Here is a 26,778-nt window from a genome sequence, read left to right as displayed (position 1 = left end):
TATACACACAATGGAACACTACTCCACCATAAAAAAGGATAAAATCACTCCATTTGCAGCCACATGGATGGACCTAGAGACTGTCATTCTAAGTGAAGTAAGCCAGAAACAGAAAGAAAAATACCATATGATATCACTTATGTGTGGAATCTCAAAGACAAATGAACTCATTTGCAAAACAGAAACAGACTCACAGACATAGAAAAAAACTCATGGTTACCAGGAGGGGAAGAGGGCGGGAAGGGATAAATTGGGAGTTGGAGATTTGCAGATACTAATATATATAAAATAGATAAACAGGTTTATACTGTGTAGCACAGGGAACTATACTCAATAAGTTACAGTGAAAAAGAATGAAAACGAATGTATGTATGTTCACGTGTGACTGAAGCACTGCACTGTGCACCAGAGACTGACACCACGTTGTAAAGTGACTGTACTTCAGTACAATGGACGTATACCAAAAAGAGAATGCATTTACACAAACACCAAGATGACTCATTTCTTAGACATCCCCCTCAAGTAAGGCAGTCCCTTGAACCCATTTTTAATTCCCTATTCCCTTCAGTTCTTAAAACCTTTTGTCAAATCTGCACCGCTCAGTGTTGGCTGTCCTAACCGTCTCTAAGCCTGCAGCTCAGCTGTGCTGAGTCTGCTCACGTTGTTGTCACACCGTTGAGCTCTGGAGCTTCTTGCGCCCTGTCTCTGGGGTTGCCTCCTCTCAGGGCCTTCTGTGAAGGGCGAACCGGTCTTCCTCCTGCCCGAGCCCTTGTCGTGCAGGCCCATCCGCTCCACTCGCCGCGGTGACAGGCCCGTCTCTGACACCTCAGTTTGTCTGTTCAGCGCGAGCCGGTCTCGGGGCTCTCACCTGAGGAAGACACGTGTCTGCGATGGCTCTGAGCGAGGCAGGCACGCCGCCAAGACGGCCGTGGTGAGCGTGCCCGGCGCCGCAGCTTCTCCTGTCTGCAGATGCTGCTTGTGTGTCATTTTTAAACGTCTTGAAAATGTCCCGGGTGGCTCTTGCTGGTACTAAGGGTTTTTGTTTTTTACGTCCCCTGTTAATTAGATGACACTGAAAACCAAACAGCGCGTGCTAACGGAAGACTGGGAGCTTTTTAAACAGAGGCGATTCGTGGAAGATCAGGTAAGGCTGGGGGCCGTTCGGAGGGGTGGAGGCAGGTCACAGAGGAGTGAGTGGCTCTAGATTAGAGACCAGCATTTCAACACCGCATCGCACTTCTGCCTGTAAGACTGTTTCTAAACGTGTCTCCTGTCGCCTTCCTTGTCTTCTGTATTCCTTAAGGCACACCCCTGTTTATGGAGTGACCCACTCGGCCCACAGCCACCCCCAAGTCCCCACGGTCTCCTTCCAGGCGGGTGGTGTCGTCTGCAGGTCACCCTCGTGGGGTGACACGCAGTGAAGTCACAGGGCTGGACTGGGCCCGCCCCTCTGTGCTGGGGGCCCTGCTCGCCCTTCCTCCAGCAGCCCTGTTCCCCTCTGCCTTGTGTGCTGGCCTCAGGGCACCTGACCTCCCTGGGGAACTCGCTTCCCTGGATTCCTGGGCACGTGCCGGCTTCTCTCCTGATTGGTCCCCTTGCCGGCTCCGCTCCCTCGGCCTTCCCAAGATGTCAGTGCCTCTGTCCTGAGACATGGCTCTCCCAGCCAGCACCGACCCACTGCCAGAGCTGGTCCAGAGGCTCGCCTGCTCCACTGGAAGTTGAGGTGCCGCTTCCTTGGGGCTCCCGTTCCCAGCCCTCCATCCCCTCCACTCGCCTCCCTTGCACCGCATTCCTTTCCACCTGTGCTGCGTCGTGTGCTGATTGTCCAGACTTCTGTGTGCCCTGTCCACACCATTGGCCTGGTGGGTGCTGGACGCTGTGGCTCTGTGTGCCCAGGCTGCTCCTTCCCCAGACCCACTCCTGCTTAGTCCCAGGTGGATAGACCACCGAGGGTCTTTTAAAGGGGATGCCAAGCCCATGCTGTTCGCTGGCCTGGACGTGCTCCTTGCCTCTGACAGAGTACCAGCCCCCTGGGCCTTGCTGAGGCCTGGCACGCCGAGCTGCTTTCTTGCCTCTCCAGCACCCAGAGCTGATCTCTGCCAGGGTGCCGCCCATGCCTTGTTTCCCCAAAAACCTTGGTTTTCTACCTGCCTCCTCTTCCAGAATCTCATGTCCTCAAGGGCAGTGATTGCCTGTGCGCTCCTGGGACCTAGCGAGTACCAGGTGTGCAGCAGTTTCAGGGTGAAGGCTGGGCGTCTGCTGCGGGGGGTGTCAGTGCGTTAGCTGGTGAGGAATCTGTTAGGGGTCACCGGTCCCTGGCCTGTGTCAGGACCCTTCTCAGCCCCACGGCTGCTGCCCTCTTGTCCTGGCCCTGTCCCACTTCAGGAAGCTGAGTGAGCCCAACACGCTGCCACAGCTGCCGAGATCTAAGAACCTCGTCATGGAGGATGGGTCCCGCAAAGTTAACCTGTTGTTTCCCAATCTCCTCCAGTTAGCGAACAAAAAAGCCGCCCCTGGTGAGAACAGCTTCACGGACACTGTGAGGCACGTGCTGTCGTCGCGGCTGAGCATGCCCGACTGCCCCAACTGCAGCTACAGGAGGAGGTGAGCCTGGGTGTGTGCGCAGCGGGCCTGCGGGGCCTTCCTGGCCAGCGGAGGCCCGGCGCGGACCCTCCCTGTTGGCTGTCTCGGTAACTGTCCTCAATTCCTGATCAGGTGTGCTTGTGATGACTGCAGCCTGTCACACATCCTCACTTGTGGCATCGTGGATCCCCCCGTCCCTGGCGACATCCACATTCACCAGCTGCCACTCCAGGTGGACTCTGCCCCCGACCGTCTCTCTGAGATGCGCCCACCGAGCGCGTCGTCGGCAAGCTCAGGGTCAGGCTCCAGCTCTCCCCTTGCAGCCCAGCAGCACCCCAGACTCATCCTCACAGACAACGGCTCGGCACCGACTTTGTAAGTCCCGACTTTGTGCCCAGGTTTCGGAAATTCACGGAACCCACTGATGAGACACCTCGACGGGGGTGTCTGTGGACATGCGTGTACCACTGTAGTGCTTCTCAAGAGAAAGGACCCTTGTTTTTTTAAGCAATTTTTAAAACATGAAGTCAGTAAACCCAAACTTGATGCTGTTTCATTACCTGCCAAAAAGAAGGTGAATTAACAAATGCCAGCCAGGAAAGTGGTGTTCAGAGCAGTGTCTCCTCGTCCCATCTCCCTCGTCCTCGTAGCTGCAGGCGGTCAGCCCGAGCTCATGCCACTTCATCGTCCCTCCCACATCCACACCTGTTCCGCGTCTTGCTAAGCCCTCAGGTGGTCACTGTAGCAAGCGATGGACAGGTCCTGTTTTCCACGTCCTGCATCCCCAGCAGGACACCGTGTGTGCGAGGTGGCCATGCAGCTGCCACACGTTCATGCTGTGTGGCATGTCCGTGTCTTTGTGACCCTGTGGTTTGTTGAGGGTCTCAGCCCTGCCTTCTGGGTGGCCGCACGCCGAGGAATGTCTTGTGTAGGGAAACCTGGGTTTTCAGCCTACACGTCGTAGGGCCCTGTGGATGCGACTGGCCCACCTGCTGTTCCCCGACCTTGGGCTGCTCCACGGTTCTCAGGTGCCGGCCGCTTCCATCCGTTTCGCGTGGTAACTCTGACGCTTTCCTTTCGAGTCTTTCAGTTCTCAGTGTCGATTTGGTCTCACACTCAGAGTAGTTCCAGGGGTTAGTCTGACCCCACAGCTCTTTGCATTGAGCTCAGACTGCTCTCAGGGCTCTCTGGAGCCTGTGCAGGGGTGTTGAGAGCTTCACAGCTGCCACTAGTGCTTTTCACAGGAGTGTATTAACACTGAGCAGATGTAGTCAAATGGAAGCTTACGCTGGGCCTTGGCACCTCGCGGTCTGTGTTTTCTGAGTATGAACTGCCGTGACCTGAGGACCTCCCGGGCGGCCTCTGGTCTGCGTTCTCTCTTTCTCGGTGCCGACTTGGTTAAGTAGAGTTAGGCAGTCATGGGCGCTGGGCCGTGGATCTTGTGGGCTCTGGGATGTTGAGGCCTGCCTTCACATCAAGCACGTGGCCTAGTTACATCCTTCCTGCACCTCGGTTTCCTCCTCTGAATCATGGTGATGGTGACACCCCAGGAGGCCCAAGCAGCCCTGGCCTGGCGAGCGCCCTCCTGCTTCCTACATGCTTCGTAGCATGTAGACTTGTTTTCCTAGAAACGGAGAAGACACCTGAGTTTGGAGATTCGGGACACTCTTCCGTAAAGCCAAAAGAGCTCCAAATCTTAAGATTCTCCTTCTAGGGGGCCATTATTTGTCAAGGCTCCAGGCAGACTTGGAGGCATGTTTATGCAGAGCGTGGGGCGTCCGTTTGTGCTTTGAACTGTGTGCACTAAGCCAGGAATCTGTGCCAGCTCTTCCCATGTGCCAGAAATCCATACATTGTACGTGGCTTCCTTGGGCCATGGCAGGGCAGTCTTTCTACTTTCCGTTGGTGTGTAGTTCCATTTGCCCACCACTTACATGCTTTGCTAAAGCTGGTGCCTGGTTAAGGTCATGACCGACTTTTGAGCTTTTAGTGTTTTGTCACCTAAGTGCCTTTAGTGCTTTGTTCAGCTGGCTGTGGCTACCAAAACGCTGAAGACCTAAGGTTGTTCTCCATACCCCTTCCATTTTAATCAAAGATTGTGTCTTTTTAGAAATGGCAGAGAGAACAGCTGTACATCAAGCACTTCAAGTTGAATGGAAGTGTAATATCAATTAATCTGATTAAATTTTGTCATTTCCTTAATATTTCTACTTTTGGAGTTTCTTTTTCCATTCTTCCAAACAGCACAAGTGGTGATCTTGCGGGCATTTTTCACTCGTGTTCAGGTTATAAGAGGTGTTAAGACCGTGAGTGCTTCTCTGTGTAATTCTCCTTTGAGAGCAGCGTCAGCTGAGGGAGTTCACTAGCTGTCCCCACGGGTGAGCGGCCTCACAGGGACTGTCTCTGCTGTCTCAGTTGTAGTGACGATGAAGATGTCGCCCCGTTGTCCGCTAAGTTTGCTGACATCTATCCGTTGAGTAACTATGACGACACGGAGGTGGTGGCCAGCATGAATGGAATCCACAGCGAATTGAACGGTGGCGGGGAAAACCTGGCGCTGAAAGAGGAGGTACGGGCGTGGCCTCTTCACAGTGGCGATAGTGGCATAAAATGGTGGTCCGGGGTTTCGGTTTTCTGTATCCTTCTGCTCTGAAAAGTGTGAATGACAAAGGGTGTCTTTAAAGTCCCCTCAGGTAAGCAGTACCAGCAGTAGCTCTTCAGAAGCTGACGATGAAGAGGCGGCCGGCGAGAGCAGTGGGGAGCCGCCAGGAGCCCCGAAGGAGGACACGGCCCCAGGAAACGGGAACCCCGGGAAAGAGGAAAGTAAAGTGGACAGTCCACCCCCATCTTACCCCGCCCAGCAGGTATGGTCTTATTTCTTTGAACTCCGTTTTGCCAAGGGTCTCTTTCTCTGTGTCTGGTTTCTCTAAACATGACCATTACTGAATACAAAATTATGTCATTTCAAGTAACTTCTGGAGATGAGGACTGGAGAGGATCAAGGTGCACTTAGGAGCTAAACCAGTGTGACTCGTACCCTCCTGTTAGTCTTGTGTGTCTTGCTTGAGTCTGCAGTCAGCGTTGTCTTGATTTGCCGCACCCCGAGTAGCTCCAGGGATTTAGGTGTTGGGGAGTCTTTGTAGAAGCAAGGGGAGGGCTTTTAAATAAAATAAAATTGTGGAGTGTTAAAGCTTCAGAAAACATTGGTGTTGTAAGGGAGCTTTTTTCCTGGTAGAGATTTGTTTTTCTGTTAACCAGAGGTGAGGGTACCTTATCAGACTATTATTTTTTCTTAGAGACTCAGTTTTATAACAGATGCTCAAGCAGTTTTCAAATGAAAGGAAACACAAAGGAAGGTCACGGCCATTTGCAGCACTTTACTAGGCAGTGAAGTCTCCAGTTGGGGGTGCTGGAAGGTGCTCCATTGAGAGGTCTGGCTCCACCTCCTTCCTCGTCTCCCGGCCCAGCACCTTCCCACCCCAGTCCCAGTGGAGACCCAAACTGGCCTTAGTGATGCACTGTGTGTCCTTCCGGTGTTTGTGCAAATGCCAGCATCCCTCCGCTTCCTTCTGAAGAGGCCTGCACCGGAGCACAGCCCGCTCTGCCCCTCGGCCGGCGGTGCCTCCCGGCCGGCTGCCTGCAGGGTGCTTCTTCACGCCCCTCTGCTGGCCTCCCCATGCTCTGTCTGTGGACGGACATTGTTCCATTTCGTTTTTCTCTCTAGTCCCCCTGCTTCCCTTTGTTTTCCCACCGTAAACACTCCAGTGAGTAGCTGTGTACATCTGACATTTTCTACACGGGCAGTTCCAACCCTAGGATTGGTCACAGCAGTGGCTTTACTGGGCTAGCGCGTGGTGGCCTCCCCCACCCCCTGGAAGAGAGTGACACCGTAGTTCTGAACTCTTGCCTGTCTGGCAGGTAAAAAACGATAACCCTGTGGGCTTTCAGGTTGCATTTTTCTGGGCAGAGCTGAGCGTTCTGTCGTCTGTTGGAGGGCTCCTTGCGATCGTTTCCTTTTCTGCCTTGTGCTGGAGTCATGAGAGTTCTGTATGTGCTGGCACAAGCCCTGTATCAACTGTGTGATCTGCGAGTACTTTCTCTTGGTCTTGTGGCATGTCTGTTCTTTTTTTATGGTACTTGAAAAGCAGCAGTTCTTAGCTTTGATGCACTCCAGTTTGTCAGTTTTTTCTTTTATGGATCATGCTTTTGATGTCATACCCAAGAAATTTTTGCTTAATGCAGAACTGTTTTCTTCTAGAAGAGACATCATTTTAGCTTTTACTTAGGTCTGTGATTCGTTTGAGCTGGTTTTGCTTATGATCTGAGCTTAGGGTCCAAATTCATCTCTTTGCATGTTTGGATATCCAGTTGTCCCAATACCATTTGTTGAAAAGACCATCCTTTCCCCTGTTGAACTGCATTGGTCATTGGTTGAAAAGTAATTGACTATAAATGGAAGAGTTAATATCTACATTGAGTATTCTGTTCATTTGATCTCTATATCCTTAGAGTATAAACCCATACTGTACTTGACTGCTCCTTTATAATAAGTTTGGAAATCAGGTGGCATCTGCCCTCCAGCTGGGTGGGCCATCTTCAGAATTTTTAGGCTGTTCCTTTGCATTTCCTTGTATGTTTTAGGATTAACTTACTACCTTCTACAAAGAGGCCTGCTTGGGTTTTGGTAGAGATTGTGCTGAATTCTTGAATATTTGGTAGAATTCACCAGCAAAATCCTCTGGGCCTAATCTTTTATTTGTGGGATGATAAGGATCAATTTGGGGAAAATATAATCTTGAGAAAGTTGAATCTGTCAGCCTGTGGAACAGTCTGTGCTGTTTCTTTCCATTTATTTAAATTACCTTTAATTTCTTTCAGCAGTTTTAAAGATCTTCTTGTCTGTGGTTCTTGAGCATAGTTCTTAAATTCATTCTTAAATATTAGGTGTTTTTTGATTCTGTAGTGAATGGTATTTTCTAATTTCAATTTTCAATCGATTGTTGGTAATATACAGAAATACAGTGGATTCTTATAAATTGATCTTAAATTCTCCAGCTTTGCTAATAAACTTGTTGCTTTTGAGGGGTTGAGATGTTTTGTGTTTGTTCCCTTCCTTCAGATTTTGCAGGGTCGTTTTGTCTGTGAATAAACAGTCTCCTTCTTGCTTTCTTACCTGGACGCTTTTGGTTTCTCACTCCTGCCTTGCTGAGCTAGCTCGAACCTTCGGCACAGTATTGAATAGAAGTGGTGCGAGCAGACATCTTTGCTTATTCCCAGTCTTGGGGGAAGCACTCAGTCTCTGACAGTGAGCAGATGCTAGGCTGGGCTGCATGTGTGTCCTTGTCAAGTGACTGAATTCTGTTCTGCGCCCAGATTCCTGAGGGTTTATCATGAATTCGGGTTTTCAGGTCCCTTTTCTGCATCTGTTGAGAACTCCCTGTGGTTTTTGTCCTTATTCTGTTACTCTAGTATATCTCATCAAGTGACCTTTTTGGTATTAAACCAACCTTGTGTTCCTAGGATAACTCCCACTTGGTCATGGCATATAATCCTTTTTTTTTTTCTTTTTCTTTTTTTAATGTCGGTTGATTGGTTTGTGAAGATTTTTGCATCTGTGTTGATAAAAGATACTTGTCTATAGTCTGTCCTTACGGGGTCTTCGTCTGGCTCTAGTATCAGGGAAATACTGGCCTCATAGAATGAGTTGGGAGGTGTTTGTTCTGCTTGTGTTTTCTGAAGGAATTTGTCTTGAGGTTGAGATTTCTTAAATATCTGACAGAGGCCACCAGGGAAATTCCAAGGGCCTGGTCTTTTTTGTGGGAAAATTTGCAATAACTCATGTGAGTTTCGCTGACTCGTTACAGGTCCATTTGGATTTTCTGTTTCTTCTTGGGTCGGTTGAGTTAATACTTCATCTTTTTAGAAATTTACCTTCCTCATCTAAGTTGTCTGGTTTGATGGAATGAGGTTGTATTAGATTCTCTTTTAATTCTGTGGAGTCTGTAGTGTAGTGATGTTAATTCCTGATTTTGGTAATTTTGTTTACTTTTTTTAACCCCTTCAGTCAGTCTGGTTGTAGGCTTATAAATTTTTGTAAATAACCAGTTTTGGTTTTGTTAATTTTCTGTTTTCCTCTTTTCTATTTCATTGATTACTCTTCTGATCTCCATTATTTCTTTCTATGTTCTTTGGGTTGGGTTTATTATCTTTTTCTAGCTTGTTGAATCTAAATCTAAAGACTTGTTTTATGGCCTAACATATATGGTCTATCCTAGATTGTGTTCCACGTGCACTTGAAAATGAAAATAATTTGTGTTCTGCCCTACTTGGGCGGAGTGTCCTATAGGTGAAAGTTTGGTCACACTGATTGTCCGCATTATTCAAGTCCCTACATCCTTACTGATTTTTCTGTCTAGTTCTACAGATTACTCAGGGAGACATTGATGTCTTCAAGTATAACTGTTGGATTATTCCTCTTTCAAATCTGCCAGTTTTTGATTCATACATTTTGGGACAGTGTTGTTGAATGTGTCTCCATGTATTGTCTCCCTAATTTAGTGGCCCTTTTGTCATTATGAAGTATTTCTTTTCTAATATTTCTTAAAGACTTTTATCTAACACTAACATAGTCACTCCAGCTGTCTTAGGGTTATTGAACACATGTTGTATGTTTTTTCACCCTTTTAATTTCAGCCTCTCTCTGTCTTTGAATCTAAAATTTGCCTTCCCATCTTTTAGTTGGGTCTTACATCATTATCCTGCCCATCAGTCTCTGCCTGTTGTTTGGAATCCTTCATTTACATTTAGTGTAATGATTGGTGATACTTACATCTGCCTTTTTGCTGGTTATTTCTGTATGTCCCATGTTTTTTGTTCCTCTGTCCCTCCTTTACTTCCTTTTTTGTATCAAACAAAATTTTTAGTGTCTCCTTTAATTCTGTTATTGATTCTTTAATTGTGTTTTTGAGTTTAGTTTTTTAAGGGGTGTGGGGAGTTGGGAAAAGGAAGAGCCCCAGGCCAGAAGGCTAGACTCCTTCTGTTCTTACCTAAAGTTCTAGCAGATTTGCATGAATAAACGCTTCTCAATTTGTTTTTTTCCTTTGGTTGATTTCCAGAGCCTCAAAACGATTGCCTTTGACAGTTGTGTTCAGTTTTACACTTGTTTTGAGGGAGAGGAGTCACCGACTGCTTCATTCCACCTTAGCCGGAAGTCCCATCTCTGGTGCATTTTGAAGAATCTCTATGTAACCATCCGTTAAGCAGTGTGAGCCCAGCGGAGCGTGGCACCGGTGGTCTTGTTGTCCTTGGTCCCAGCTCCCCCTCTCCACTCTGCCATCTGGCCGGTCCCCTTGCCCCTGCTCAGACAGGCGCGGATGCAGGCAGGCGTGGCTGCTGCCTCGGCCGATGCCCAGCGGGGCTGAGGTGCGCACCCCCTCTCTTTTCAGGTCTCTTCAGTCCACTCCTGGGGGCCCTCGTTTACCTCGCAAGGAGGGGCCCGCTCAACCTGGGGTGTCAGGACGGGCCCTGCTGTCTTTGTATTTGCTGTGTGACTGACTCTAATTCAGTCCATACCATTCTTTTTTCCCTAAATACTAAATACTAAGTTATTAAGTACTTTTTTCCTTTCCTTTTAGGCTGAACCAGCTCCAAACACTTGTGAATGTCACGTTTGTAAACAAGAAGCGTCTGGATTGACGGCATCAGCCATGACTGCGGGGGCCCTCCCTCCTGGCCACCAGTTCCTGAGCCCCGAGAAGCCCACACACCCTGCTCTGCATCTTTACCCGCACATCCACGGACACGTGCCCTTGCACGCCGTCCCACACCTGCCACGCCCTCTTATTCACCCCACCTTGTACACGGCACCCCCCTTCACACACAGTAAGGTAAGTCAGGGCAGAGGGGGCCCGAAAGCTCACCCGTCACTAAGCTTCTCCGGGCGTCCATATTTAAACAAACAAGAGTCTGTAAATGGGCAGCTTGCATAGAACAGCATCCACTCCTGATAGGAGGGTCTGCAGATGTTCCCTTTTGCCATAATCTCTTAAACTCTTGGAATTGTGAGCCTTTACACATGCGAGACCAATCGTAAAAGTCATGGTTTATTCCTTCAGAATTAACTGGTACATGGAGAGTGGTTCGGGGGATGTTCTAACCACCCGGGCACCTGTTCATTCTTTGCTGGTGGCCTTTTGGGCCTGGCTCTTTGTCTTCATGTGGTGGGTAAAATAATTTGAATACAGCATGGGTCCTGTGACACTGGCTGGGCTGTACCAGGTCTAAAATCACTGTGTTCTCCAAACACAAAAACGAGGACTTGCATGTAGAAGGCACGTTCTTGAGGGCACGACCCCTGTGTGTGGCGCGGTAGAAGATTGTGCTGCCGTGCAGGTGGGTGGATGAGAGGGCGCAGGGGGCAGTCTGGAAGAGGCCTGTTCAGGACAGCAGTGAGGAGCTGGGAAAGCCTGACTTGGATGTGCTTCTGTTCAGAGAACCTCAGGCTTACAAGTGCAGTGTCTTAGACTTGGCAGTGAGATTGTTAGGCTGGTTTCATGCTTTGTACTGTAGATCGCTTTGCCTCTCTAGCTATTTTGAACTTACTTTTATTGATCCTTATCATAAACTTTTTGTTTTATTTTTTTTTATCAGTTATTTTGGTTCAAGGTTAGTTCTAATCAATCAAAAATAGACTTTCCTCCCAAACTCTACTGATTTATTATTTAAAGCAGTGATTCTCAACCGGGAGAGAAAGGGGGGACCTGACCTGGAAGGGGCTTTGTCGTCCTGCACATCACTGTGAAGTGGGGTGTGTGGAGCCTGGCGTGTGTTTGCTGGGGTGGGTGCGTGGGCCCGGGGCTGACAGCCACTGGCTCAGAATGGACTGTAGTCAGTTTGTCATGTTCTCTTACAATAAGTGCTTGGTAATCACCCGAGTTTATCCTTAAATTTTATTGGGTAGAATATTGTTCAGTTTGAACACTTAATGGTGCCTTTGTTAATAGAATGATTTTTAAGTAGTGTTATTCAGGTATGTGTTCAAGGCCAGGCCATTTTCATGGTCTGCCCAGCCTGCAGCCTCTTTCCTTCGGGTGAATGTGTGAGGTGGGGAAGCTGTCAGCAGCCTGTTCTTACGTAAATGGAGCTCCATTTTCTAGTCCCTGGGGAACCACCAGGAGAAAGGAGTATAGAATGTTCTCTTATACTTTCTAGCTGGTAGAAGCTGTTTAAGAATTAGTTCCTAAAAACCTTCACGTGAAGAAGTGAAATTGACTATTCCCAAAGGCCTTTGGGACACCCTCAGGACAGCTGATGTTTCCCTATGACTTTCGGCCTTTTCTCAGGACGTTGTAAGTGGTCTGTGGGGGTAGAGGAGAAGGGCGTCACCTGGGGTGAAGGCTGTTTTTGTGACACCTGCTGAACTCTGGTCCAGTAAGTAGATGTGAACGGTTCATGGATGAAGGGGCAACTCCAGAGGACAAGCTGTTAAGCTGTATTTCAACCACTTTACCGTTAACGTCAAGATTGTTCACTGACGCACTTCATGTACACTAGCTGGGTGCCATTTTTATTTGGAAAAATGAGATATGTTTGATAAAGTACTTTATTTGTGCCTGGTGTAAAAATGTTTGTTTCTCTAGCAGTCTTGCATCGTCACTTAACCGGGCTTTGCCGAGCGTGTCTGTGTCATCCGAGTTAGTTTGACTGAGTTGAACACGAGGCCGCGACTGCAGCGAAGCGCCGGGGCGGCAGGGGCTCCTTCTCCGGAGGAGCGAGCTGCGCTGGGAGGACACGCGCTCGCCTTCCGCTGCGGCGCCGCGCGCCCGCCTGTCCGGGCGCTTCTCGCCTGCTTCTGTTTCCGCGTCCTCGGGCCCTTAGGATTTCCTGCTCTGGTGAAATGGCAGCTGCTGTCACCTCCAAGACTTCATGTCGCTTCAGTAGGGATTCTTTCCATTCATGCTTCTGCCACCGTGGGCAAATAGTCGTACCTAAAATGCTTGGAATGAGTACTGTGAAAATTTTACTTTCTTGAAATTAGGAAAACTTGAAGACTGTTTCTGTTTTCAGAGTGGTCTTCGTGCCGATGATGTGTTTAATTCATACGTTGAGGTATGTTATTTGAAAGTTGGAAGTAGTTGCAGGAGGCAAATAACAGTGATGAAATACTAGAGGAAGAAACTGTAAATGACAGGGAATTTAATTCCCAAATGTTTGAGAATTCCCTGGCTATCTTTCTGTTACTGATTTCTACTTTAATTCCATTGTGGTCTGAGAGCAGACACTGTATGATTTCTGTTGTTCTGAATTTGTAAACGTGTGCTCTATGGCCCCAAATGTGGTCTCTCTTGGTGAATGTTCCGTGTTCCTTAAGAGGAATGCGCGGCTGCTGGTCTGGGGTGAAGTAGCCTGTAGCTGTCCGTTACGTGAGTTGATAGGTGGTGCCTCTGGGTTCGGTTGTGTCCCTGCTGACCTCTGCCTGCCGGGCCTGTTTATTCCTGACAGAGGGAAGTGGACGACACCAACTGCGACATCTCTCCTTGAAGTTCTATTAGCTTTTCCCCCACGTGGTTTGATGCTCTTTTGCTAGATGCTTACGTGTTGAGAATTGCTGCATGTTCTTAGGGAATTGACCCTTTCATTGTCAACACCCCTCTTATCCTTGATAATTTCCTTGCTCTGAAGTCGGATCTGTCTGAAGTTGGTGTGGCTGCTCCAGCTTTTGATTAGTGTTACATGGTATATCTTCTGCATTCTCTTACTTTTAACTTAAAGAGAGCTTTGTATTTTGTAGGTTTCTTGTAGACAGATGGAATGGGTCTTGCTTTTTAATATACTGTGATAATCTCTGTATTTTCATTGGTATGTTTAGACCGTTGACGTTTAAAGTGTTTGTAACTGTTTCCTATTCATTACCAAAGGCTTATTTTTCTGCCTTCTCTGCTTTTAATTGAACGTCTTCTGACTCCATTTTTTCTCCTTCCTCAGCATATCAGTTGTACCTTTTTTTGTTTAATTTTAGCAGTTGTATTAGAATATACATTTTAACTGACCTAAATCCTCCAGATACCACCATTCGACGTCATGTGCAGTGTAGGTGCTTTTTAACCGATTGTCCCCAGTCCCTCCCTCCCACCCCCGTGACAGTGCCGTCATGATCCTCATTTATCTGAATGTTAATCACCCGGTACGTTGCTGTTACTACATTAAACAGTTACGTTTCAGATCAATTAGTGATGAGAAGAGGAAGAGACTCCCTTTCACTTGTGCTTGTCCCTTCTCCGTTGCTCTCCCTGTCTTCATGTGGATCCACGCGTCTGACCTACGTCATTTTCCTTCTGCCTGGAGAAAGTCCTCCGTTGTTTCTTGCAGGGCAGGCCTGCTGGAGGCGCACTCCCTCAGTCTTCGTCTGTCTGAGGAGGTCTTGGCTTCTCCTTCACTTTTGAAGGATGATTTCACTGGATACAGAATTCTAGGTTGGTGGGGTTTTTTCTTTCCCCACTTAAAGCATAGTTAATTCCACTCTTTTCTTGCTTGCATGGTTTTGGATGAGCTGTGCTCTGTGTTCCTTGCTCTGTAGGCACAGGGGTTGCTCTCCCGTCCTCCCGCCCTCTGCTGCTTCCAAGGATTCTTTTGTCTTTGGGTTTCTGCAGCTGGAGTGTGGCATGCCTGGGGTAGGTTTGGGGCTCTCTGTTCTGTTTGGTGTTCTCCAGGCCTCCTGAATCTGTACTTTGGTGTCTGTCGTTAGTTTTGGAAAGTTATCGGCTGTTACTACTTCAAATATTTCTGCTGCCTGTCCTCTCTCCTGTCCTAACCTATTACGCGAGGTAAACATCTCCTGAAATTGCACCGTCGTTCTTGGATTTTTTTTTTTTTTTTTTTTTTTTTTTTTGGTCGTTGGTGGGGTGATTTTTGGTTTTTGTTTGTTTGAATTCTTGTTTCTCTTTGCATCTCAGTTTGAGAAGTTTCTCATGACATGCCTCGACGCTCAGTGCGCCGGTTCCTTCCTTGGCTGTGTCCAGTCTGCTGACTCTTCGTTTCCATTACGGCGTTTTTAATTTCTAGCATTTCTTTTTGATTCTATCTTACACTCTCTGCTTCTGTTTCTCATTTGTTCCTGCATGTTGGATACTTTTTCCGTTAGAACCCGGAGCATTTTAGTGATTTTAAATGCCTTGTCTGATAGTTCCCAGCCGTCTAATTTTTGTATCCCCGCTTCCCTGTTGTGCTGTCTCTCTGAGCTTCTGCCCTTCTCACCTGGAGCTTGTCTCCTTGTCTTACATTCTATTCAGAGAACTTCTTTGGATCAGTCTTCTATTTAAGTGATTCTCTTAACTGTGTCTGATCTGCCACTTAAGTTTGAATTTTTAATCCCACCTGTAATTCGTATTTCTAAGCTTTATTTTTCATATATGTTAGCAACTTTTTATATTCTCTTGTTCCTTGATCACTTTTTCTTTCATCTTTCCTTTCTTTAAGCATTTTTCACATAGTTGTTCTGTGTTTGAATGAAACCTGGAGGATCTAAATGTTTTTATTATGAGGTCATGTTCCGTCAGTTCGCTCTGCGAGAACCCTGGGGCCCTGAGTAGGGCTGCTTCCTCAAGAGAGGGCTTCCCTCTGTTGCTGCAAAGGTGCCAGCAGGGCTCTGACCCTGGGCCTCCAGCTCCTCTCGACAGTCTCCAGATCGCCGGTCTCTCGTGGGACCGCAGACTTGACTCCGTCGCTGTCCGATAGTGCGCAAGCCTTCAGGGCAGCCGCCCCTCCCCGCCTCTGCTTGTTCCTGGGTTTTTTTTTTGGTTTTTGTTTTTTTGTTTTGTTTTTTTACAAAATGAGGCAAGATTCTTCATTGAAGAGGCAGGAGGTAAATTATGAATAATTTATAGTTCTTTTGCCTTAATTCATAGAGTGAAGTAAATATTTTGTTCAGTTGTCAGTTTCTGATTATGTACATATTTTAATGAAAAATTGAAAATCCCTTTTAGACAAGTATTTCTAAAAGAGCAGTATTGCTTTTTTGTGTATCTGTTTTTATTGAAGGGCAGTCAGTTTACAACGTTGTGTCAGTTTCTGGTGCGCGGTGTAATGCTCCAGTCACACACGGACATGCACACATTCGCCTTCATGCTCTTGTCTGCTTGACCCTGTTCTTCGTGCTGTCTTCTTACCGCTTCTTCAGGAGAGGTTTCCCTTGCTTGCTCTCTGTAGCTCAGCACTTTGTTACAAAGGTATTTGGTGCCTTCATCTGGGACATAGAGTGAAGTGCCCCCCACCCCTTACTGGACAAAACCCAAGTGGAGGGAGAACTCTGACCCTCAAGGGAAGAGCAGGGAGGGCTGCCCGTTCTGCTCCTTCACAGCGCAGCCTCAGCTGCCACGGCCCAGGAGCAGTGCTCGAGGCTTCCAACTTTATATCCTGTGTCTTTTCCACCTGGAAGACGTGTGATGAAGCCACTGCTACACTGACAAGGGCCTATAAATGAAGGCGGAGACGTGTCCTGAAGTCTCCAGAGGAGCATGAGGAATGTTGGGGAATAGTCAGGGAGCTCAGTGCATCGAGTGGAGCCTGGTGACATGGTTCCCACATGGCTCTGGGCGTGTGCACCTGTCACCTCCGACGCTGGGTTATTATGAGCAACCACTGCAAGTGTGTCTCATAGAGTGAAACATGGCACAGCTGTAAGTTCAGGGGGCACTTGAGGGAGAAGAGAGCTGTGTGAAAGTTGAGACGTAAATAGATTGCCCTTGGGTCATGCTGTGACTTTGATTTGTGTTGTACCTCAGAGGCAGTATTCAGCTCTTCTGACCCAAGTAATAGCAGCACAGAGGTGCTGCCCGAGCCCTTCACCAGCCGTGGCAGCATGCTGACGAGCCTTGGTGAGAGAAACGCAGGGCCGAGGGCCTCCCCGTGGGGCGACTGGGCCCCTCCTGTCTGAGGACTCGGCGGGGCAGCCTCTTGCCTCCGTGTCCGTGGCATCTGGGGTGACATGTTGGGGAGCGAGACAGGCTGGGCCTTAGGGCTCCTGCTTGGACTCAAGAGGAGCGCATGGTGAAGGCAGTCAGTGTGTGTCAGAGCTTCCGTTTAAAGCAGAGTCCGCTTTCTTGTGAATCACTTTGCTATCAAGGTGGAGAGCAGCCGACACTTAGGTAATTGGCACTGTGGATTTGTGTAAAGGCTGAAATCAGCGGTGTAGTTTAATGCACTGTCCACGTGTTGAGAGACTTGTTGACACGTCACCAGGGACTCTGGAGGCACGGCCCTGGGGTGCTCTAGTGACGGGGCTGCTTTTTTTCTGACGGAAACCCGCGGTGGCTTGTGCAGGAGCACTCCTGCAAACAGGGCTCGTTTGTTCCAGACCCTCTGTCCCCATGGTCTCTACAAATGGACCCATTTCCAGTGGACGGGCTTCTGAGGAAGTGAATCGCATGCACGTCTCCAGTGGGTCCGGGTCATGGTTGTGGCCCCTTCTTCCTCTGAGCGAGCCTCTGTTCGGCACTTGTTGAACATCCAGTGTGTACCAGGCCCTGTGCTGCCCACCAGGACAATGAAAACCAGCTCTTCGCGGGCCCTGTTTGCAGAGATCCCACAGTCTAAAGAGAAGATGAAATCATAAACTTGAAAAATCAAACCACCGTGATGTACCTTTTCAGAAATTGTAGGTGCGAAGTAGAGCAGTAACACCGGGGGGCTGTCCGGCCGGTGGGTGATTCTGCAGAGTGGTGAGGCTGGAGTCGGGCTTCAAAGGACACGCCCTGGGGAGACGGGGCGGCGGTGGGGGGGGGGGGTGGTCAGGAACTCCTTGAGTAGCTTCTGAGCCCTGAATCAGCTGCTGCTGTCGCGGGCTGACAGCTGGGCGAGCGAGGTGACACTGCCCCCCAGCGGCTGGCTGCCCCCCCCCCCCCATCAGGCGTTTGCCTTTTAGCAGGAGGTCCTCAAGACTGAGAAACCTTCCATTTGACTGTTACTTTTCCTCAGTCCCTTCTCAGCAAAGCAGCTCGTAGTTGGTCACACTTTGTGGAAACTGGCATCCGTGGGAGTGCAGTTTTATCCCTTCCTCACTCCTGCCCCGGGTGGGGCTTCCCCGCCAGCAACTCCCAGATCAGGTTCCTGCTTTGACCTTGGATCCAGTCCAGACCCGTGTCTTCCCACCTTCACATCCTGAATGTCCGCCCCAGCCTCACCCTCCACCTTCGTTGCTCTGAGCCCGGTCGGGTCAGTAGACGTGCGGAGCTGTCCAGCTGCCCGGGTAGCGTGGCGGCCCACCCCTCCCTGCACTGTGGGCAGCGGGGCTGGGACGGGGTGGGGGCTGCTCTTTGCCCAGCGAGACCCACCTTAGCTCTCCCGAAGGGCTTCCCGTGGGCCAGATGAAGCACTGCACACCTGACACTGGTTTAATTCTTACCACGTCCCCTGGAGGTAGGTATTTCCAAATTAGAGATGAGAAAACTAAAGCACAAGAAGATTGAGCAATTTGCCTGAGGTCACACAGCTAGTAAAAGGGAGAGCTGGCGTCTGAACCCTCAGCCTGTGCGGCCCAAGGCTGCGAATGGGACGAGAGTTCACATCCAGCTCCGTCACGGTCCATGCGTCCCAGGGATGGAGCCAAAGATGGCAGTTCTGACTCGAGGGTGGCCACAGACTCAGACGTTGCCCGGACAGTTCAGAGCCCTTTCTCTCCTGTCCGTCTTCCCGCCATTGCTTCCTGACTCCTCACCCCGTACTAACCGCTTTCAGTGTCATCCTTGCCCCTTCTGGCTCACTCGGCAGATTGTCGCCACTGGGTCCTTCTAGTAAACTGAGGAGATCATCTCTTCCTGCTGCTTAGAACCCTCTGTGGCTCCCTAGCCCCTTCAGGACAGGAGTCACATGGAGACGTGGCCCTGCAGCCTGTCGGGTTGGCCACCTGTGCTCTGTCCTGTCCCTTCCCCCTTTGCCCCAGTTGGGCCCTCAGTGTTCTGCCAGACCATCAGCTGCCCTTGGGAATCCTCCCCAGACCCTCCCACTTGAGCACACAGCCTCACTGCACATTTCTGTGTCCCTGAGGATGTTCCCAGGCAGACCTTTGCTCCCGTGGGTGGGCCCATCCTCCCGGTGTGCAGACCTGAGTGGGAAAGCTGTGGGCCAGCATCAGCAGGTGCTGGGGCAGCAGGGCCGGGATCCAGGCAGCCCCGCCCTCGTGAAGCTTGCGTAACGTGAGGAAGGCAGAGTGAAACCCATAGGTTACAAGTGGGTCTTCAGTTACAACTGTGGTGAGGGCTGAGAGGGACAATTACGGATTTTAGTGTGTTTGATGGGAGGGCCCACCTGGGTCTCGGGTGTTGGGTGGTGAGAGCAAAGGCAGTGATGGTTTTTCCAAGGAAGTGCTATCTAGGCTGTGGCCGGGAGGATAACCCAGGTCAGCAAGGTCAGGGGCTGAGGTTAGGATGTTCTGGAGTGTGGACACAGCGTGGGCATGTCGTGGGTCAAGAAGTAGCCCGAAGTCTGAGGACCAAGGGAGGACCCGTGTATCCTGGGGCGTGGCGGGCAGGAGGGTCATGGACAGGCCGGGCCACGTGCAGGACTTTGGATTTTATGTCAGAGCAGCGGGAGCCACTGGCACAGCCTAAGCAGGGGAGTGACACACCCTCACTTACACCCAGAAAGCCACCCCGGTGCTACAGGGGGAGATGGCATCAGGAATCAGGGCGGAGGCAGGGGGCTGTGAGGTGGGGCTGAGGGAGGGCGGGCCGAAGGTGCCCGGATGTGTGCAGGGAGCAGCCGACAGCTAGTCACTTCACGAATATGTGGACCGCAACTTCAGACAAGGGTCTGCCCCGGGGCGGGAGGGGAGTGGTTCAGAGCTCAGCGTAAAATCCATCCTTCTTCAGGCCTGTACTGCACTTTGCCCAAGTGTGAGAGAACAGTGTAAGAGTTTGCCATTTTTATCAGTGATACCGAAGTTGTCTTTTTAGCAGCGATCTTGAAAATGTCAGGTGAGAACCAGCCGTAGGAACAGGTCTCATGCAAACGGGCCTCGTGTGCAGTGTGACCAGGGAGGAGTGTTAGAAGTGACCGAGTTGTCTGAAGTCTGTTGGATCGATTCCACGAGCACCAATTGCGTTTAAGACCTACGTCTGGTTCACGTCTGCCGCGCCGCGTGCAGCCTCGCAGGTGACCCAGGGAGCGCTCCTCGAGATGTGTTCAGCCGCGACGCTGGTTTGCGGCAAGCCTACCCCACAAGGTTTCAGCAATGACTTGTCTGTTTCTAGTTTAACTGCTCAGGTAAACAGAATATAAATTTTGATATGTGATTAGAACTTTTTTTTTGTAGGCTTTACCGCCAGCACCTGTTCAGAATCACACAAATAAGCATCAGGTATTCAGTGCATCTCTTCAAGACCATATTTACCCGAGCTGTTTTGGGAGTGCTCCAGAGTGGAATAGTTCTAAATTTATAAGTCTTTGGGGATCAGAAGTGATGAATGATAAGAACTGGAACCCTGGCGCGTTCTTGCCAGATACAGTTTCTGGTAAGGAACTTGTTAACACTTTCTTAAAGTTTAAACTGGCCTGAGCTGTGTGGATTGCGTCCCCGTCCCTGTCCTTTCTGGGAGGGGCCCTGGAGTGGCCGAGCCTAGGCTGCTGCTTCCCCTTGCCCCGCCTCTGGTGGGGGACCCCGGGCCCGCCCCCTCTCATCTGCCGCCAGTCAGGCCCCACTGCACCGACCAGCAGAGCGAGTGCAGCTGCTGGCCAGCCAGGCCTATGGACGCTGGGTCCCTCCCGTCCCAGGGCTGCTGAGCGTCTTGTCTCCAGGGTTGGCGTTCGGCCTTTGGTCCTCGAGCAGCGGTAGCAACTGGACCTCAGCCTGGGGCACTGGGGTGGCGCGGCCTGAACACTGTGACTTAATGCTCCTTTTCTCTCTTTCTGTATTGACTGACCCCCCCACCCCACAATGGGATCTGTCCCCTCTAACAAGCACCTTCCTCCCAGCTGCCTCCGCTGCTGAGATGTGGCTGTCTCTTCAGTAGCAGGGTAGGGCACACCTGAAAAGGGGCTGGTACTTGTGCCTCTTCTCTGTTTCATGTGATTAGAGCCCCTGAGGGCCCCACACCCACCCCTGCATGTGCTCAGAACAGCAAGCTAGACTTGACATCTGGTCTGTGCTTGGAAAGAGTTTCTAGCTGTGTGACCTTGGGCAAGTTGCTTAGCCTCTCTGAGCCTCAGTTTCTTCATCTTTAGCATACGAATAATAGTACTAAGCTCAGAAAGTAGTGTTAAGACATTAAATCAAATGACTTTTGGAGAGCACCCAGCACAGGAATTAGCACACAGTAGGTGCTCAGTACATTTTTTCCTGGATGAGAACCAGCCAACTCACATGGTCCCAGCCCCAGGGTTCATAGTCCAGGCAGCGGGTGTCCTTTAGGTTTTAGCTGAATGCTAGCTATGTCTTTGAGAAGCTTAATTTTCCCATTCTTCTCTGAAGGGAGTGATATGTTAGGGCCAGCACTCTCAGAAACAAGACCTGAAGCCCTTCCACCTCCATCTAGTGGTGAAACACCTGCAGTTTCCGAGAGTAAGGAGAAAAAAAATGCTGCAAAAAAGAAGTGTTTGTACAATTTCCAAGATGCTTTTATGGAAGCGAACAAAGTTGTGATGGCCACCTCGTCAGCCACCTCCTCCGTGTCCTGCACGGCCACCACGGTGCAGTCCAGCAACAGCCAGTTCAAGGTGTCATCCAAGAGACCGCCTTCCCTAGGTAAGGCCCCAGCTCGCAGGACCCCCAGGATCGGCTGGCTCTGGGTATCTGCTGCTGCTTCCTGGCCAGAGACGTCAGTGCAGCTGAACAGCCGGGAGTGCTCACACACCACGAGCGTGTCCTCAGGGCTCTGTTAGGGTTTTCCTGTGTCACATCACTCTCTCCGGGGCCTTGTCACACTGTCCTGCCTTTGCTCTCTGCACTTGCTGTTCTGTGATGGGAAGAGGCCATTGCTCTGTGGGCACGTGGAGAGGGGCTGATGGGGCTGCTGCCTGGCCTGGATGTGGCCCTGCTGCCACTCGGACCCTTGTGTGTGGGTGACGTCACTGTCCCACTGGTCAGAGCTCAGGGAGCAGTCAGAGACCAGTGACAGATGGCAGGGGATCTGGGAACGGGATCCAAGAGGCCTCGCCAGCCAAGGTTAGGCCAGTGTGAGCATCAGAGGTGACAGAGTGGGTTGTGGCACACAGCCCAGTCAGGGTCCCCGAGGCGCTCGAGGTGGGGCGGGAGAGCTCTTCTCCAGAGACGCTGGCCGCTGCCACACGTTTGCAGGGACCACGGCCAGGCAGTGTCGTCAGTGGGGGTGGGGACACTGGGTGCCAGTTCAGGGAGTGCGGCACCCCTGGTCGGCCGGCAGATGACCACGGAAGATAAGGTGCCCGTCACTGCAGGCGTCTGGCCAGCCGCCCCTGCACAGCTGGCCACATGTAGCCTCACCGACAGGAGCAGGCATGTTCGGTGCCTCCTGTGCAGTCGGGTGGGAAGAGCCCGCAGAACTGCAGCTCTGCAAAGTTCGTGCCTGAAACATCACAGACAAATCTAACCCGAGACTGTAAATCCAAAATTGTGGACAGCTGGCCTCGGGTGACAAAATGTCAGGGTTGTGGAAGGAAAAAAGAAAGTTTAGAAGAGGTGGGTTGGGGGGGAAAGCTGCACAGGACACGTGGGGAGACAGGAGGAGTGCACCAGCCGAGACACCACATCAACGTTAATGTCCCGTGTGGCGAAAACAGCAAAGTGTGCGCATCCTAGGAGTCCAGGCTGGAGCGTTTAGGAGTGAGTGAGTGTAGCTAGCTTCCAAATGTTGAGCCAAAAACAAGTGTGAGTGTGAGAGAGAAATAAAGTAAATGTAATGAATATGAAATCGGGATGAATCCAGGTGAAGGGTGCGTGCGTGTTCTTGGTACGATACCTTCAGGTTTTCTGAGATTCGAACATTTTCAGACCACGAGCTGGTAAAAGAGTTTTAAGTCGGGAGCGCGAAAGTCTCCTGCCTGGGCTGTTGCGGTGACTCCCGTGTGTCTGATGCAGGTGAGGTCTTCCACGGCGTCAACAAGGAGGACCACAGGCACGGGGTGCCAGCCGCCCCCAGGAACAGCCCCACCGGTTTGGCACCGCTGCCCGCTCTCACCCCCGCCGCCCTCCCGCCAGCCTCCACGCCTCACCTTGCAAATCTTGCAGCCCCATCCTTCCCCAAAACTGCCACCACCTCTCCCGGGTTTGTGGATTCGCGCAAGAGCTTCTGTCCTGCTCCTGTGGCACCCCCGCCCCCCACCACAGACAGCTCCATGAGCGCACCTCCCAGCGTCTGCAGGTGAGCCGGGCCCTGCTGGGGAAAGCTGGGAGCACTGTGGGTGTGGGCGCCGCGCCCGGGTCCGTGCAGCGGGGCGGGGGCTCCAGTCTCGGCCCCAGCTCTGCGGAGCCAGGCCACTGCGGACCGCATTCTGACCACCACCGGACCGCCAGCCGCGTCAGTCGGGGGCGGGCCTGGGTGTTTGGAGTCGTATTTGTTTTACCTTGATCAAAAAGCAACACAGTGAGCACTCAGCAGGGTTTTTTTTTAAAGGCAGTTTTTGTTACTTTGGGACTCCCTCTTAGGAGCCCCCAGGATGGAGCGGCAGTGGGAGGGACAGTGGAGGGACCGCGTGCTGACAGCCCCCAGGTCTGCTCGCGGTCGCCGGGGGGCCGGTTGGGAGGACGTGTCACCCCGGGTGGGGGGCTGCTTGCTGATGGTGCCTGCGCGGTGTGCTCTTTTGCAGTGACCCCGACTGCGAGGGGCACCGCTGCGAGAACGGTGTCTACGACCCGCAGCAGGACGACGGGGACGAGAGCGCGGACGAGGACAGCTGCTCCGAGCACAGCTCCAGCACCTCGACCTCCACCAACCAGAAGGAGGGCAAGTACTGCGACTGCTGCTACTGTGAGTTCTTCGGGCACGGCGGGGTAAGTGCCGGCCTCGGCGCCGCGGGGCCTCGGCGGGTCCCGGGGCACCGCGCTCGTGCCTAGATGCACGCGGTGGCTGCTTGTAAACTGCAGGGTTTACAGTTATCTAAGTTTACGTTAGAATTGTAAGGCATGCAAGCCTCTTGGCAAGAATAATACACAGGTTGAATTCAGGGTCTGGTTGTATCGTGTGTGAAGCTGTGTTTGCATTGTGGTTAAAATCAAGATACGGTCGAAAGCAGCGGCTCCACTCCTAGCTTGTACTGACCCTAAAGAAATAATGAAAAATGTTTGCCCAAAGGTTCCGTTATAAGGGTCTCATCACTGCATTTTTGCATGTGTTTGTGATTTTTTTAAATCGTTGAGGGAGGGGCCTACTAGCTCTCTGGGCGCAGAAGTAGTTGAGCTCTGCGGTGGACAGCCGTGCGGATAGGGCTGGGCCCGTGGTCTAGCGAGCTTGACCAGAGTGTGTGGGGACGCGCCGCTGCCTGCGCCTCCCCCCGGGGCGGTCACGCCACCCGTGCAAGCAGGTGTCAGCCCCAGTGCCGGGGCGGGCGGCGGGCAGAGCCAGGGCTGGTGGCGGGGTTCTTTCTCTACTTTGGTTCTGTCTGTGCTTCCTGATGGACACGTGCACTTGCTGGTAGTAGTCGGTGAGAAGCTTTGGCAGTGGGATCAGGGCTGATTGTTTCTTCTCGGCACTGATAGGAAACCTGCAAGTGGGTGGAAAGACACTGCAGGTGCTTGTTGGCGTGAAAAGACGTGGGAAATGCGTTCACTAGTGCTTGTAATTGCTCCTTTCTCAGTTTAAAAATAGCCGTTGTGTACACAGTTGTACACGCCCTGCATTAAAGATCTATGTTCGTGGAGGGTCTGTGTTCAGATCTTTCATGAACATAGAAGCTTGACAGATTACTGCCGGAATACTTACTGCCTCTGGGCAACTTGGTGGCAGGTTTTTCTTTTTCCTGCCGTTTGTTTCTTATTTATTTACTTTTCATGATGAACAGGTATTACTTGAATAATAAGAAAAATTCATTTTTAATTTTATGCTCTGAGATTTGTTGTATTCAAAATCATTAAAACTTGAAACTTAACTTAGTTACATTTTTGTTTAATTGTCTTAGCCTCCAGCTGCACCAACCAGTAGAAATTACGCAGAAATGAGGGAGAAGCTTCGTTTACGGCTGACCAAGAGGAAGGAAGAGCAACCCAAAAAAGCGGACCAGCTCTCGGACAGGGAGAGCGTGGTCGACCACCGGCGTGTGGAGGACCTGCTGCGGTTCATCAACAGCTCGGAGCCCAAGCCGGCCAGCAGCAGCCGGGCGGCCAAGCGCGCGCGGCACAAGCAGAGGAAGGTAGGCGGGCTGCGCTGCCCCGGGCGCCCCGGCCGCTTCTGCCAGCCTGGGCCAGGCTCTGCTTCAGGACCTGTGTTGTCTGTCCAGGACACGGCGTCACCGGTTCGTTACTGGACCTGAAACAAGCTGCCGGGGCCGTGTGCTGCTGGCCGGGGAGGCGGCAGGGCCTCCACTCGGTCTTGGAAGGACTTTCTTCCCCAGGGAGGTAGAGGAAGGAGCCCTCGGTTGTTGAGGTCGGGGGCGGTGTGGGTTTCCAGAGACTGGGTGGAGGATTGACTCTGAGCCCAGCTGGGACCCGGCCCTTGGCTTCCCCTGGACCCTGGCCTGGGTGGCCCCTGTTGGCAGAGGAGGATCAGGCAGTGCTGTTCCAGAAGAGGACCTGCACGTGCGTTGATGTCGAGGGTGAGGGAGTGCAATGACCAGCTCTCGTGGGCCGTTCCCACCTCGCCAGAGGGCGTGGGAAGTCCCCAAAGCAAAGAGCTACCGGCACGAGCCAGGTTGGCCCGGCGCTGGACCGCAGCTGGGCCTGTGGCTAGTGAGCGCACGTGTCGTTCCTGAAGGCGTCGAGAGTGTCGGGAGAGGTGGCTCCGCTAGAGTTCTCTGGGAGGGCTTCCACGGGCCCCTGCAGTGGAGCAGTATCGGAGAGCTTCCCGTTTCAGCCACGGAAAGATTAAAGACGCCAGGCTGCAAGAGCCGCCTCAGCGGGCAGGCCTGGGGGTGCCTGGGGGGGACTCGGAGGGTCACGGGGGTTCTGGCAGTAGGATGGGTTGCTCTGGGTGGAGGTGAGGCCCTTGCCAAGTCAGAGGTCAGAGGAGGAGGTGGCATGCCCACAGTGGGCTGGAGGTCAGGCTGCATGTGTTGCTTCCAACTTAGCTCTTTGTGGTTGAAAACTAGTTGTGTTTGTTGTACTGAGTGGAGTAGCCGTCAGGAGGCCTGCTTGTACCTCACAGCCCTGAGGGAGGTCTGGACCTGCTCTCAGGTCTAATTAGGGGGCTTCGAAGGAGAGGCCTGCTTCTGCCCCAGGACATCTGGGTTTGCCAAGCCCTGCTGGCCCGGGGCGGGGGGACCTTCAGCATCGGGGTCCCAGGGGGCCCAAGGCCCTGGAGACTTCCCTCTGGGATTGGTTGGAGACTCAGGACGCATTTCGGGACTGCCCTCCACTGGACTCCTGTCCTTTGTCCTTCAGGCCGTCTGATCCAAATGATGCTACAGCAGCCCCGACAGCCTTGCCACATCCCCCCCCCCCCCCCCGCTTCCACGCGCCCCCGGGTGCTCTCTCCTTGCACGGCACTTGCAGAGCGACCCGCAAACCTGCGCACATCTTGATGGCTGGCTGGTTGTTGGAATGAAGGCAGCACACCTGGGCTTTGGGTTCCCTTTGTGGCGGGTTCAGCCCAGACTGTGCTGTGGGAGGCACGTGGCAGGAGCTGTCTGTCAGGTGCCGCCTCCCGAGAGGCTTCCCTCTAGCAGACGGAGCAGGATTTCATATAATTGTTACTTGAGTTGTCACATCGGGTGTTTTAAAAACCTGTCATTAAAATCTTAACCTAATTTTATATTTAAGTCTTTAAACATAAAGACAAGTAAATTCTCTCTCGAGACTGCCTACTGAAATATTGTGGAAAAAAATTTAAATTTGGAAGGACTGTTACATTTTCCCATGCAAAATGTTTCTGCCAAAGATTCTTAGGAGCACGAGCCTTATGGAGCTCAGTGACGGAGGAGCCAGTCTCTGGTTTTTTATTTGTTTTCTAAACAGAAGGAATCGTTCCATTTATGCCCCTGGACTATGTTGTCACCAATAAAACACGACTTGCACTTGAGGAGAAAATTGATTTCCTGCTGATTTGGACAGCAGGAACAACCATTATGTGTTTGCCTTTC

The 26,778-nt window shown here is 51.4% G+C and overlaps 1 protein-coding gene across 10 annotated transcripts in view; it reads left to right on the top strand.

The window, feature by feature from the left end:
• FAM193A (family with sequence similarity 193 member A) overlaps positions 1 to 26,778 on the top strand; it is a 147,112-nt gene that overhangs the window by 95,077 nt on the left and 25,257 nt on the right. For all 10 annotated transcript variants that reach the window (XR_010382135.1, XM_064488653.1, XM_064488652.1 and 7 more), the window contains 11 exons: positions 1,067 to 1,144; positions 2,492 to 2,604; positions 2,716 to 2,958; positions 4,999 to 5,152; positions 5,268 to 5,447; positions 10,218 to 10,469; positions 19,889 to 20,087; positions 21,044 to 21,316; positions 22,628 to 22,910; positions 23,356 to 23,539; positions 24,664 to 24,894. Coding sequence is in view for 9 of the 10 variants with exons in the window: in XM_064488653.1 (XP_064344723.1) it covers positions 1,067 to 1,144; positions 2,492 to 2,604; positions 2,716 to 2,958; positions 4,999 to 5,152; positions 5,268 to 5,447; positions 10,218 to 10,469; positions 19,889 to 20,087; positions 21,044 to 21,316; positions 22,628 to 22,910; positions 23,356 to 23,539; positions 24,664 to 24,894 (2,190 nt within the window). In the remaining variant the exon portion in view is untranslated. The remainder of the gene's footprint in view (positions 1 to 1,066; positions 1,145 to 2,491; positions 2,605 to 2,715; positions 2,959 to 4,998; positions 5,153 to 5,267; positions 5,448 to 10,217; positions 10,470 to 19,888; positions 20,088 to 21,043; positions 21,317 to 22,627; positions 22,911 to 23,355; positions 23,540 to 24,663; positions 24,895 to 26,778) is intronic.

The sequence above is a fragment of the Camelus dromedarius genome, chromosome 1 (genome assembly GCF_036321535.1).
Source record: "Camelus dromedarius isolate mCamDro1 chromosome 1, mCamDro1.pat, whole genome shotgun sequence".
In the NCBI taxonomy this organism is placed as follows: domain Eukaryota; kingdom Metazoa; phylum Chordata; class Mammalia; order Artiodactyla; family Camelidae; genus Camelus; species Camelus dromedarius.
This window is presented reverse-complemented; position numbering and strand designations above follow the sequence as displayed.